Source organism: Lepidochelys kempii, chromosome 9 (assembly GCF_965140265.1).
Source record: "Lepidochelys kempii isolate rLepKem1 chromosome 9, rLepKem1.hap2, whole genome shotgun sequence".
NCBI lineage: Eukaryota > Metazoa > Chordata > Testudines > Cheloniidae > Lepidochelys > Lepidochelys kempii.
This window is the reverse complement of record NC_133264.1, coordinates 45,177,283-45,190,083: the sequence shown is the minus strand read 5'-3', so window position 1 is coordinate 45,190,083 and position 12,801 is coordinate 45,177,283. Positions and strand designations below refer to the sequence as shown.

The 12,801-nt window shown below is 43.0% G+C and overlaps 1 protein-coding gene across 1 annotated transcript in view; it reads right to left on the bottom strand.

Moving 5' to 3' along the window:
* Positions 1 to 12,801, bottom strand: part of ARHGEF4 (Rho guanine nucleotide exchange factor 4) — a 331,988-nt gene that overhangs the window by 161,611 nt on the left and 157,576 nt on the right. The window contains 2 exon segments of the mRNA XM_073360097.1: positions 4,578 to 4,707; positions 11,104 to 11,424. Of these exon segments, the coding sequence (XP_073216198.1) occupies positions 4,578 to 4,707; positions 11,104 to 11,424 (451 nt within the window).

Genomic DNA, 12,801 nt, shown 5'->3' with positions numbered 1-12,801 from the left:
AAACTTTAAAGTCAAGAATAACTATTAAATGATATTAAAAAGATCTGGTAAATGGTCATATTCGATTTTGTTATAAATAACCCACAGCTCTGTCCAGGGCAGCAATTAAATAACCAGAGCTGTGTAAGAAATGAAATGTACATATTTCTATACTGTAGCCGCATCCAAGATGTTTTTGATCTTAAGATTCACCAGTGAGCCTGGAGCATTGCCCAGTCAAATGGCTTCAGAGAAACATCGTACCAGGATGAAAATGGGCAAGCAAACACAAACAAACATACACACACACACACACACCCCTTTTACATGAAGCCCTACTAGTAGCTGATCACTGAGATGGCAACGCTAGGAAAAGCGTCTCTCTCTCTCTCTCCAGAGGATTTTGTTAATATGAAAAGGTTTCGTTGTGGAATTTCATTCCAGTTTGCTGCAGCTTCAAGCAGAATTCCTGAGGTTCATGTGTAGGTCATAACATTAAACATTCACTCATATTCACTGCTGATCTCAGAATATTCTGTGCCTCCCAGAAGATGCAACTTTAATTGTCCGTTTTGCTAGGGAAGTGTTTTCTAAAAACCCAGGGCACCACCTATTGGTCACTCCAAATTCACTTTTCATTTTACTTAAAAAAAAAAAAAAAGAATAAATAAAGTTGCTACTATTTCAATATAAATAACCCCCACTGGGGGCTCCTATGAATTTCAGGTTCTCTGAGCCAACTGCGCACAGAACATCAGTATTATTCATTTCTATTGTGGCAGTGCCTAAAGGATCCCAAACAGGGATTAGGGCTTTATTTGACTAGGCACAACACTGACAAGCTCCAGAATGGTCACAATCAGAGCCTAAGATTTAAACAATATACAACTGGTGAATAAAGCAACACTCAGGATGGAGGCAAGACAAGGTAACAGAGTTATAGTTATAGTCAGTAGTCACAGGTGGCTCCTGTGATCTGTAGACATCTCAGAAAAGGTAAGGATTTGAAACAGGCTAAGGCAGTAGCTTTGTGAATTGTGTTGGGGAGTTCTTCCCAAGCCTAAGGGGCAGCAGGGGAGAAATCACAAAGGTGCTTGTGGGAATAGCACACAGGCCGGCAATCAATGCCATCATTGTTGGCAGAGCAAAGGAGGAAGGGGGTGACATTGCGATAAGAAATAGTTTGTTTTCTGGTCTCTAGGGCTAATCTGCAGCCTCTGTGTTTGAATTTTATTAACCACTATAAAGCAAACAATTTTTAAACCAACTGTTCCTAATACTCTGCTTAGGTAGATGATTAGTGCAGATGTCGGTCATCCTGATAAGGATTAAAATCTGTATACCTAGTATATAGGTTTCAGAGTGGTAGCCGTGTTAGTCTGTATCAGCAGAAAGAATGAGGAGTACTTGTGGCACCTTAGAGACTAACAAATTTATTTGAGCATAAGCTTTCATGGGCTAAAACCCACTTCATCGGATGCATGCAGTGGAAAATACAGTAGGAAGATAGATAGATATACACAGAGAACATGAAAAAATGGGTGTTGCCACACCCACTATAACAAGAGTGATCAGTTAAGGTGAGCAGGTGACTATATTGCTGAAATCACAGGGCAGATTTTCAAAAGCACAAACGGCATTTCTGCGTCCAATTCCCACTGACTGTAAATAGGAGTTGGGTACCTAGCTACCAACTGTGCCTTTGAAAATCTTCTACATATTCTTTCTTCTGTGCCTTTCAACTGTATTCTTTCAACTGTGCCTTTGAATATCTTCTACATGTTCTTTCTTCATCCCACTCTAAAACTGCTACAGTTATCAGCTTATCTTTCTGCAGATATGGTTATCTGGAGAACACAAGAACCTGGCAGGGATACTTTTCCCTGGTTAATAAAGTGTGAGGCTTGTATCTGAATTTTAAAAAAATTCAAGTAACTAGAAATTAAGTAGACATCTGATCTCATGCATATTCCACATAAAAATACAGCACATATCCTTCTTTAATGTGATCTCTTAAATACTGGAGACATTTAGTCCTCAAGGCTCATTTAGCTGTTTTAGTGCCTACTTAGCAATTTAGAGAATCTTACTGTACCTACCCCAATTATCTCCAGCTAGCATGAGGCAGAGACTCTGTTATGTTTGTTGGAACCTAATTAAACCTGCAATTTAGGTGAGATCATCTTGAGCTAGCTGGAGTTCCCGTGAGACAGTAGAACATCCCCTTTCACCACCCAAGTCTTGCCATACATTATTACTATTGATCTATTTCTATCAGTTGCAGGTTCACACTTTGCACTTACAATGGGACTTGCAATGAGGGATGCTTACAACGAATCGGGGACAAAGTGCATTCTTTTGCTCCACGCTGCGGGAGAAATAACTCAAACAAGTCCCGATGCTTCCCTCCCACAGAAACCCCACAGGGAGGACTCAATGCAGTTAACAACTCTGCAAGGTTCACCCTTCTGGAGTCAATGTCACATCGGAGGGGTTTGCAGCCATGCAGAGATGGCATGGCTGACAAACCGGGCAGATCCTCTGGGAGAGCACAGCGCAAGTATCAGAATCCTAAGGCAATCCCCATTGCTGGACTCTCCTCTGCACTGCCCTCTGCAGTCCTCTCTCCTCCAGCAGCAAGGCTCAGTTAGGAGCTGTGCTGCACCTCACCATTACCCTCATGGCTACGCACTACTCCCCTTCTGCAAGCTGGGGGGAATCACAGGGGGAAGTTAATGTTGCATGTGGCAATCTCTTTTGCAGATTTCTGCTCCGAAACCTACAACGTTAAGATAGACCAGGCCACCTAGAGGGGCTCCAAACCCTTCCATATCCCAGTGTTGCTCCATTCCCACCCAAAAGCCAAAGAGCCCCAGCAATATCTGGGGTAGGGTGGCAGGCAACAGCTCTGGAATCTCTCCAGGATGGAAAGATTTCACAGTGGAGCTGCTGCATCAGGCCCCCTTTCCTCTCCATTTCCATATCTTTATGGTTACCTCCACCTGACTAAGCAGACAGGAGCACCTGGGTCAGAGACGTTTTCTTCAGGGTTTCTCAGTCTCTCAGCGCAAGCCATCACGGTACACTGCAGCCACCAGAATGCAGGGCCTGAAGCTCTGGAAGTATATAATGTGCTGGTGTGGCCAAGTACAAGCCTCAAAATTGAGAGGAAGCATGGTCCTCTAGTTAGGGCACTAGCCTGGCACCCAGGTTTAACCTGGGTTCAATTACCTGTCCTGCTCCAGCTTTCCTGTGTCAACCTTGGGCAGGTCACTTGGTCTTAGTGCCTCAGTTCCCCATCTATACAAAGGAGATAGATGGGGAATCCCTATTTCACAAGGGTGTTGTGAGGATAAAGTTAATAACGATTGTCGGGTGCTCAGATACTACAAAAACCAGGGCCATTGAACTACCTAAGAGAGAGAACTTCTGTGTTTGTGTCAAGTATTAGGAGCATCCTCTTTCCCCTAAACCTCTTCTTCACTCACAGACATAATACTCATTCCCAAGATGCACTGGGAGAGTTACTGAGACGTGTCCTTAGTTAGTTGAGTGAGCACAGAGAACCCACTGATGAAGAAAAGTAGGATTTATTACACTGCATCAGACCATTCATTCAAGTATCCTGCCTTCAGCCACATCCAGCACCTGATGCAAAGCTTGCAAGGTGCATCTAATCAACTTTGCAATGTGTAGATGGAGAAAAAAATCCATCCTGCCCCCCACAGTGATTAGCTTATACCATGAAAGATGACATTTGGTTGCATTGTTATTGCTACAAGGGCTGTAAGTACTGAGGATGCATTCAAACTTTCAAGTCCACTGACAGGATCTACATAGCTATAGTGAGTTATACTAAATGAGGCACAGTAAAGCAAAGAAAACGATTATCAACTACTCCCTTCACTGTGGCCCTTAGGGTATGTCTACACTGCAAGTAAACACCCACAGCTGTCCCGTGTCAGCTGACTTGGGCTCACAAGGCTCAGGAACAGGGCTGTAAAATTGTGGTGTAGACATTTAGGCTCTCAGACCCTTCCCCCTCACAGGGTCCCAGGGCCCAGGCTCCAGACCAGGCCTGAATGTCTACACCACAATTTTACAGCCTGCTAGCCTGAGCCCAAGTCAGTTGACCCAGACCAGCTGCAGGAGTTGTATTGCAATGTAGACACACCCTTCTATTCCATAATACTCTTTGTGAGGGGCTGGATTCTCTAGTGAGTTTAAACAATGCTAAGCCCGCAATCTAAGGAACTAAATGAGAGAAGGAGACACTGTTGTCTAGTATTTAGAAAAGTGGACTGTGAGTCAGGGGATCTGGGTTCTATTGCCACTAACTTCCTGTGCAACCCAGACTTCACCTGTCTATGCCTCACTTTCTTCATCTGTAACATGCTGGTAGTAGTAGCCACCTGCAGAAAGAGACTTAACTGCACAGCTTTAGCCTGAAGATATGTGAACTGTAAGGGCACAGACATTAATATTACTATAACAGAATTGGATGATATTGCCGATACTATACAGTGTCTGTATTCAATGAAACAGAAATTAATTCTTGCAAAATAGTTGTCAAAGTAAGAAGGACGCAGCATACACACCAGGAAATGAGATACGCCGTTTCCAGCCCACGCAGTCTAAGCCCGTTGGGGTGCTCTGGGAAAATGGATGCAACTTCAGGGGAAGAATCTCAAAGGCAACTGGAGAAGTGATGGACAGACTCATTCTAGCCTGCAAGAAAGAAAAGGAAAACAAAGGAGACATTAAGCTTAGGTACCCAGAATTATAGGCTTCATCCTGAAACATTTCCTTCCAGCTGTAGTGATTGCTAGTGTAAGTAAGGTAAGGATTTTCAGGATCAGGAGATTTATACTTAGGGAGATGGATCTGTACCATCAAAAAGAGCCTTTTCTTTAAAATGGAGATTTAAACAGTAATGGAGAGGACAGAGCTGCAAGGGACAGAAGGAAAGGTTAACTGAGCCATGACGACATCTTGCACAGGTATAGTCACCATGTTAATAGGTACCCTGTCATTCTTAAGTAGCATCTATTTTGCGCTAGAAACACATGAAATTATTTCCCTTCTGTTAAACACCTTGTGAAGGAAGAAGAAGAAAAAAGACAAGAGATTTCTTTTGAAAACTGAGCAATAGATGGACTAATATATTAGTCCCAAATATGGACTAATTCATCCCATGACATTTTTACCCAATAAAAATTAATCAGAGCCAGTTTTGCCAGTGCAAGCAGCTTTCTCCATGGATAAAAATGGAAGAGGGACATTCATCAAGAGAAAAGGCAGTTTTCACCTGCCAAACCACCTCCCCCGCAAAAAATCCTGAAAGGAATGTTCATTTGCTTTGTTTATTGCTATTGCAAGAAAAACTTTATTTTTTTTGTAACTTTTTCCATAGCAAGACATGTTCTTCCCAATTCATCCCCCACTACCTTGAAATAGGAACTACCAGCTGTCAACTTGAACTTGGTAATGGAAACAGGATATGGTAGATTGAGCCGTATTAGTCTTAGAATGGGTCCTTTTTTCCCAGTAGAATTCATACTAAAGCTCAGCAATTCAATAGGTGGAAAGGAAACAGACCTGGAGGACCTGGCCATCATGATTTGTGATGAAAGTATGCTGAACTCAGTATGAGATAGCATAGGTAGATCTCATGAGATTGAACAAGCAGCCCTTTGGATCAATAGGACATAGAAATGACCTGCTGGAGCCAGAATACTCGGTCCACTAAGGAGCCAAAGGAATGCTGCAAACTGAGTATCCCTCTACTAATTCATCAGGGAACACAGATGACACGTACCGTGCTACAAACTGATGAAAGTTAAACCCTATCACATTATAGATCATTCAAGATCTTAGCACAATATACAGTGTGATCAAAGACACCAAACGCTGGAGTTAATGTAGCACAAGCTAAGTTTGCTTTCACTGCATATTTTTTTCTACTTCATTTTTATTATTTCTCCATCTCGTGTCTCTCGCTGCTGCTCACTGGGTAGACTATTAGTGACTGCAAGTGTAAATTAAATTAATGTGACAGCAGCAGGCCAGCAAGGGTTAGTCTCATGGGTATGGCAAGCCCCCAGCCCACTACCATTACTGCCCTTTTCCTTTACTACTTCTGAGCTTTTCACAGCAACAATATTTTCATCCATGACCGAAACAAAGGTCTGGGATACTGAAGTCCAGTATTCCAACTAGGATCCTTCTTCTTTCCTGCTAATACACTGGTCTGTCACCAAAAGCATAATCTTTGCTTCCTTGTTCACCCACAATACCGTAAGTAACCAAGGGTGTCATGCAAACCTGGCTTCCTGCCAATGGCTTCTTTAAGAAAACAGGTTCTTAGCAAAATGTTCTTCCGAAAGAAAAAAAGCAAAGCAACCACACTGCTCAGGTAGCTGAAAGTAATAGTATTCCGTTCCAGTCCATGGGGTTTACTCTATTGGAATACACAGAACAGAGCCAATGTTTTCGCACCAATCGCCATCTCCAGAGTAACGGAGTAAATCCTGTGCAAATTAACCTAAGCAGTGTCTGTTTGTTTAGACAATAACAATGAAGCCCCACCGGGGGCACACCCACTTCAAATGACGACAAGACAGCACAAAATAGGCAAAGCACAGAAATGCAAATACCAAGCATGACGTCTAGGATATTTAGTTGTAAACAGGGTAGAAAGCATTACTGTGTTGTGCACACGCTGTAGTTTCATAACGGTTACAGCAGACGCTATGGACCAAATGCTGCTCCTTAGAAAAATGCAAGCTTTTGTTCCAGCTGGGCTCTTCCTATGGCAGCAAGCCGTTAAATACCCCCCTAAGGAATTCTATACCTATTTGGAAAAGGCCTTTTACCACATCCCCATCTCTGTGATTCTTCAGATGCACAAGAGAGGCACCTTACCTGGGTCCAAGATCTGCTCCCAAACAACTTGGTTATCCTCCCAGAGTGAACCTGATACAACCACAATGCACGTGATCTGGCTATAATCACAGATCTTTATAGAAGGATACCTCTGTGTGTTAAAGGAGACACATCCTCTTTACAATGGGAAATTGTACGTTTTTGCACACTTTAACAACTCTCCGGGCCAAAGGCTCTCCCCATTTAACTGACTACTGAAGTTAGTGGGATTGCAAATGGCGTACCTGAGAAGATAATTTGGGCCTGTATGTGTATATACATTTCCTGTAACATGGGTGCTATGTTTTATTTGTTACATTAAGATAGGTTTCCTTGTGTTCTGTGTAGAGAGTTTAGCTGGTTAGCAATGAAAAGGGAGATTACAGTGTTAAAATGTTCTGCACGTTATTGGTGTTGATTGTTAAAATTATAATAGTCTTCTTCATTCTGCTGTTTTCAATTGTTGCTTACAAGCCTAAGGGGTTATCTGCACAGTGGGCAATGTGCTCTATAAGAGTGTGATTTCTAAAGGCACTAATGTGTTATGCATCAGTTGGTCTGTGTAGACCCTGCTGGTGTGCACTGAAGGTGCCCTAGCATGCTTTGATGTAATACTGTTTCAAACGTTAAAGTGCACCAGCAGGGTCTACACAGACCAATTAATTTGCAACACAGTCTGCTCTGGAAATCACAACACCCCCATAGTGTGCATTACCACACAGTGTAGACACACCCTAAGTTTCTGTTGTTTCACACATGTAAAATGCATGTGTTTGGCATGAGGCTCTGATGGGGACTCTGACAGGAGTCTGCTTAGCAAGGTGAGAGATTGGATTTGCTTTTCCCACTGTTATTTCCATTGAGAGTATAAAATGGAACTGTTTGGCATAACCATCCTGTGCTGTCCCGTTTCTGGATTCCTCAGAAGTCCAGCAACAAGGGATTTGGGTTCTGCTGAATTACCCAGAAGCTGTGTGCTACCAGATGCACTTTTGACCGCAGTCAAGTTCAACAGTCAGGGTTTAACGATGTGTTGAAGTAGAGAGGGGAAGAGAGAATGACTAGATGCTGCTAAAACAGCTCCTCCAAAAAGAATTCTGAAAACAGATGGGGAGTGGGGGGTCACAGGTTTGGATTGCCCCTAAAGAATCAATGGACTACACAGGACTGCGGATTAGACACTGATTTTTCTCTAGTCTTCTGAATATAGGATTGCATTAAAATACATCTGAAATACTCCAGACTGCATTGAGAGACCCTGTACTATGTAAATTAATGCAAGTCAGTTGCCAGGCAAAATGAAACTGATTTACCAACAATGGTGTGAATTTCTCTCATTCCACTTCAGGCAGTGTTACTTCAAAGGCTAGCTGGGACCAGTTAAATGTTAACACTTTAAAACAGGAGATCAGCATATACTCAGCTTATTATGGGTGGTATTTCATTGTAAGTGACAGCTGAGTCCAGCTTCATGTCTGGACTCCGGGGATTTTTGTAGACTCCCCCGATTCAAGGCAGGTCAGCATCTTACTGGTCCTGAGCAAAACAAAGCAAACTGTGACAGACTATGCCCCTGTGTTCACATCCTACTCATAATAATGTTTGTAAAAGGTATGCTGTGTGAGGTGTCATTTGGAAACTCAATTTGCTGATCAATAGTATCATGGCAAAATCCATGTGGCTGCATTATATGTGAAGATATAAACACAAGCTGAAATCATGACTAAAAGTATGTTTTCCAGAGAAGTCTGGGGAGTGACCAAACCGTTTCCTCAGAGACAAAGGGCAAGCTGACACCACAGACAGGTGTAAACAAGTGGCCATTCTTTGGCAGGAAAGGGGGCAGGGGCAAAAATCTACAATTTAGCAAAGAAACGGCATGGAGTTTCTTCCCCCACAGACTGCCTGTCGTCTTGGAAATATTTTTCAACAGTGGGACTGAAACTCTAAAATCCAGAGGCAAACACCCAGGACACCCCTCTCTCTCTCCCTGCCCATCTCATTTACTGCACCTGAGGAGACAAAGGAAGCAGCTGTTAGACTCTGGGGGAGGGGTCCTGACCCAAAGGGTTAGGTAAGTAAGACTGCTAATAGCATGTGGTGAGAAAACTGTTTTGAATCTGATATAGTTTGTTAAGTTAGGCAACAGTAAGTGTTTTATCTTTATTTTTCTTGTCACCATTTCTGACTTTTACGGCTCATTACTTGTACTCACTTACAATCTCTCTCTTTGTAGGTAATACACTTGTTTTACTCTTTTATCCAAGCCAGTGCGTTCAAGTTAAAGTGTCTGGGTAACTCCGTTTGGGGTAACAAGTTGTGTGCAAATTATTCCCTTAAAGGAATAACGGATTTATAAATAGCCCTTATGCTTACACATCTGATTGCAGTTTAAAGTTAGCAGCAGAAAAAGAAAGTGGAAAGATTCAATGGAGACAGTGTTTATTGGTAGCAATAGTTTTCAGCCTAGGGAACAGATGAGTAGAACGAAGAGCATCTGGGCTTAAAGGGAGAAGTGAAAGATGATGAAATAATTCATCACCCTTTCTACAAACTTTAATATTCTAGATGCTGGCTAACATTTCTTGTAGCATTAATTACATTTCTACCGCCGTCTACACTGTCAAGCAATTATTTTTTAACACATTTTACTGCCTTTTGTTTAGAATGGAGTCTATGTAAGTCTAAAAATCATTTTTCCCCTTGAAAACAATCAGTCATTTCCCCAGCATTTTAAACAATGCTGAAAATGACATGATCGCTTTTACTAAAAAACATCAGCAAGGTCACGGTACACTGTATGCCCAGAATGTCATCTTCAGAGCCAGCAGCATCACTCATTGTCAGCAGAACCTGCCCATGGCGAGCTAAGGGTTTACAGCACATCATAGGATTGGCCCAATATTTGTTAGGACCCAGCTGTGGTAGCACCAGCAGATGAGCTCATGTTGTGTGGGCCTACAGAAATTTGGCATGCAGAGTTCTTGAGGAGAGAATGGAGGATAATTTTTCATCAATTATTTTTAGAATCAATCTGGCTGCCTTAATCATTTTAAGGTAGATCAAATATAGGGCATAAGGCCCGCAATCTTGCTAGCAATGGAAACGCTGAATGTTAGGCATTCAAGTAGTCTCACTGACTTCAACAGGACTGCTCATGCGTATAAAGTTAGGCATATGCTTAAGGGTTTGCAGGATCAAGGCCTAAATTCTCAAAGAAGATCTCTTTAATACAATGGCAGTCAGAGACATTCTATTAGCATTTCTAAGAGTCTACACAGAGAAAGGGAAATAATAAATGCAGCAAACTCACCAACACACAATCCCTGACTGGAGCTTTTTTATTTGAAAACCTACATCTTGCTTCCAAAGCTAGGCCTGAAGTGTTTCCATTTTATTAGCAGAAAGCTGCACACAGATGCCTCCTTTCTGAGCTTACTTTAGCTCTCTCAACATATAGGCCAAATTCTGCTCTTGGATACATACATGGCTCTCACTAAAGTTCATGGAAACCTTGGTCTTGCTGCCGGGAGTCAAGCAGTGTTGTCTGCATGAGTCGAAGTGGCAGATGGTCTCTGTCACAAGCAGCAATAACACATTTCCTAAAGACGCTACTGATGGGCAATAATCAGAGCAGTTTTCAAACTAATAGTATCAATTTACTGGCTCCCATGGAGAGTTTCTGTCAAGCACTTTTTGCTCTCCTTCCCTCTGGGAGTCCATGGGAATTTTGCCTGAATAAGGAGTGCAGCATTTGACTCAGAGGTTATGGAACAGAGGGGGGTCTCTCTTTGAAGAGACGCAGCAGGTCCCAGGGAATAACACTGCATAGTAACGGATTTCATGAGTGTATTTTTATTGACATTAGAAGACTGATTTGTTCCCCCCTCCTTCCATCTCCCCACCCGCCGAGAGAAAGATTTGATGCTGTCGCTCCCCATCACACACCATGTGACAGAGCAGAAGCTGCATGCTTTTAGCAACAACAGAAGCCTCCTGTCTTCAAGACAGTCACTGGGCTGGTGAGAGTTTCGTTTTACATGCTTGGTTGCCACAGACCAGAGGCCCAAAGGGAAGCAGACAGTGCTGCCACGAGACGCAGCCTGAAGAGAGAAGATGACAGCAGAAAGAAGCAGCTGAAGAGGAGGAGGAGGAGGACAGTGCCAGAGAAGAGAGGAACGATGGTGTCCGATTGCTTACTTTTAACTGGTCCTCTGGGAGGTTCCTCAATTGAATCTCTCTCTCCGGCTGCGTCTCCTTCTCTAGATTTCTTTTCCGATACCTCTCCAGCCACATATCGTCACAGCTGAAGCGCTTGTACAGGGGTTTGAGTCTCTTCCTCTGCGATGTTTTCTTGGCTTTCCCATCTGGGGTGAGGAAGGGGAGCATCCAGACTTTGCTCTCAATGCTGGAAAATGGCCGTGGGGACAGCAGGATCTGAGGAGACCTCTTTTTGCGATGTAGAACCCATTTCTCACTGGGCCTCTTTTCAGGTGGCGTTTGACTTTGCTGTTGGGGATCCTGTGTTATAAGCAGCAGGTGAAAACACAGGGTGTTTTTTTTTTATCATGACTGAACAGCAAAGCTCAGTGCCAGGGCCCAGAACCACTTGGAGGGCTGAGTCTTTACTTGAGCTCTGGAAGACTGAAAGCCCACCCTATCCGCCCCACCTCCATACACAAACCTGAGAACCTGACCAGAGCAGCAGCGATTGCATCATACAGAGGTAGCTACCAAGGTGTTGCACAGATTTGATTTTTCTCGTTTATTTTAAAGGCCCAGCAGAAGCTTAAAGCTGAAATCGGGTTCCATAAGTGGGAGGGAAGGAAAAACACTGTGGCGTTAAAACAAAAATCACCTATGGTTCATTTGCTGGCTTTGGAAAAGAGAGTTAATGGGGAAAATGATCAGTAATGTTCTGAGCCTGCCAAAATTTTCCCCTTTTAAAATACCATTTAGTAGCTGCCTCACACACTATAGGCCAGATTGAGACAACAAATGACAGCCAACATGCAGGGAAAGTAGACAGTAGAGGAACCTTGACTCACTTAGCTAGGAGTGCTTCAGGGCTTTCAAGGTACTGCACCCTGGAGCGGCAGCTTTGCTGTCCTTTGATAGAGTCTAACGCAGGTTCCCTTCTGCCCTGAGCGATACCTCCCTCAACCCCCACTAGCTGAGTGCATGGCCTCTGTTCCCTGCGCAGAGCCACCAGGGAAAGAATCATCATGTATACTCATCTTTGTGCACTCATACAGGGCCAGTCACAATGGTAGTCCTGTGGTTTATTACAATCGTGCTACCAGCAGGGATTTCCCTACACGCCCCCCATGGGAGTGTTCACCCTCCCTGAATTTCCCCAACACCCCCCCCCCAGTTTTGTGAACTAGTTACATACAGTGTTGCCAATTTAGTGATCGTTAGGAAATTTGAATTGAAATTGAAACATTAATACACACTTTAAAAGTATATACAGTGTATGAAAAAATACACGTATCTGAAAAAGTATAATAGATTTTAAAAGTATGAACATAGACTAGCTTCCTTATACAGCTGTTGTTTTTATGACCATGTCAGTGCATTCATTTCGGTGATGTTGGCCAACCTAATAATTTCATATTATGATTTGTAAGCAAAGTCTAAATGAGCTCTCCCTGACAGCTAGTGATGAGCTGGGGGGAAAGGCTTCAGGACCAGTTTGTATTTACATTCACACCTAATCTACTTAGGTATCCAGCAAACAGAGCTGTGTTGCCCAAGTGATAGATTTTGGTTGGGGATGGGTTATAAATCACTTGAATGCGAGTGTTAATGAAATGTTGTTATTCTTATTGTATGAGTAAAGGGCAGCAGAACTGTACTTAGCCTGTGCTGATTGAGGGCATCAAGAGAGAGTGGGGA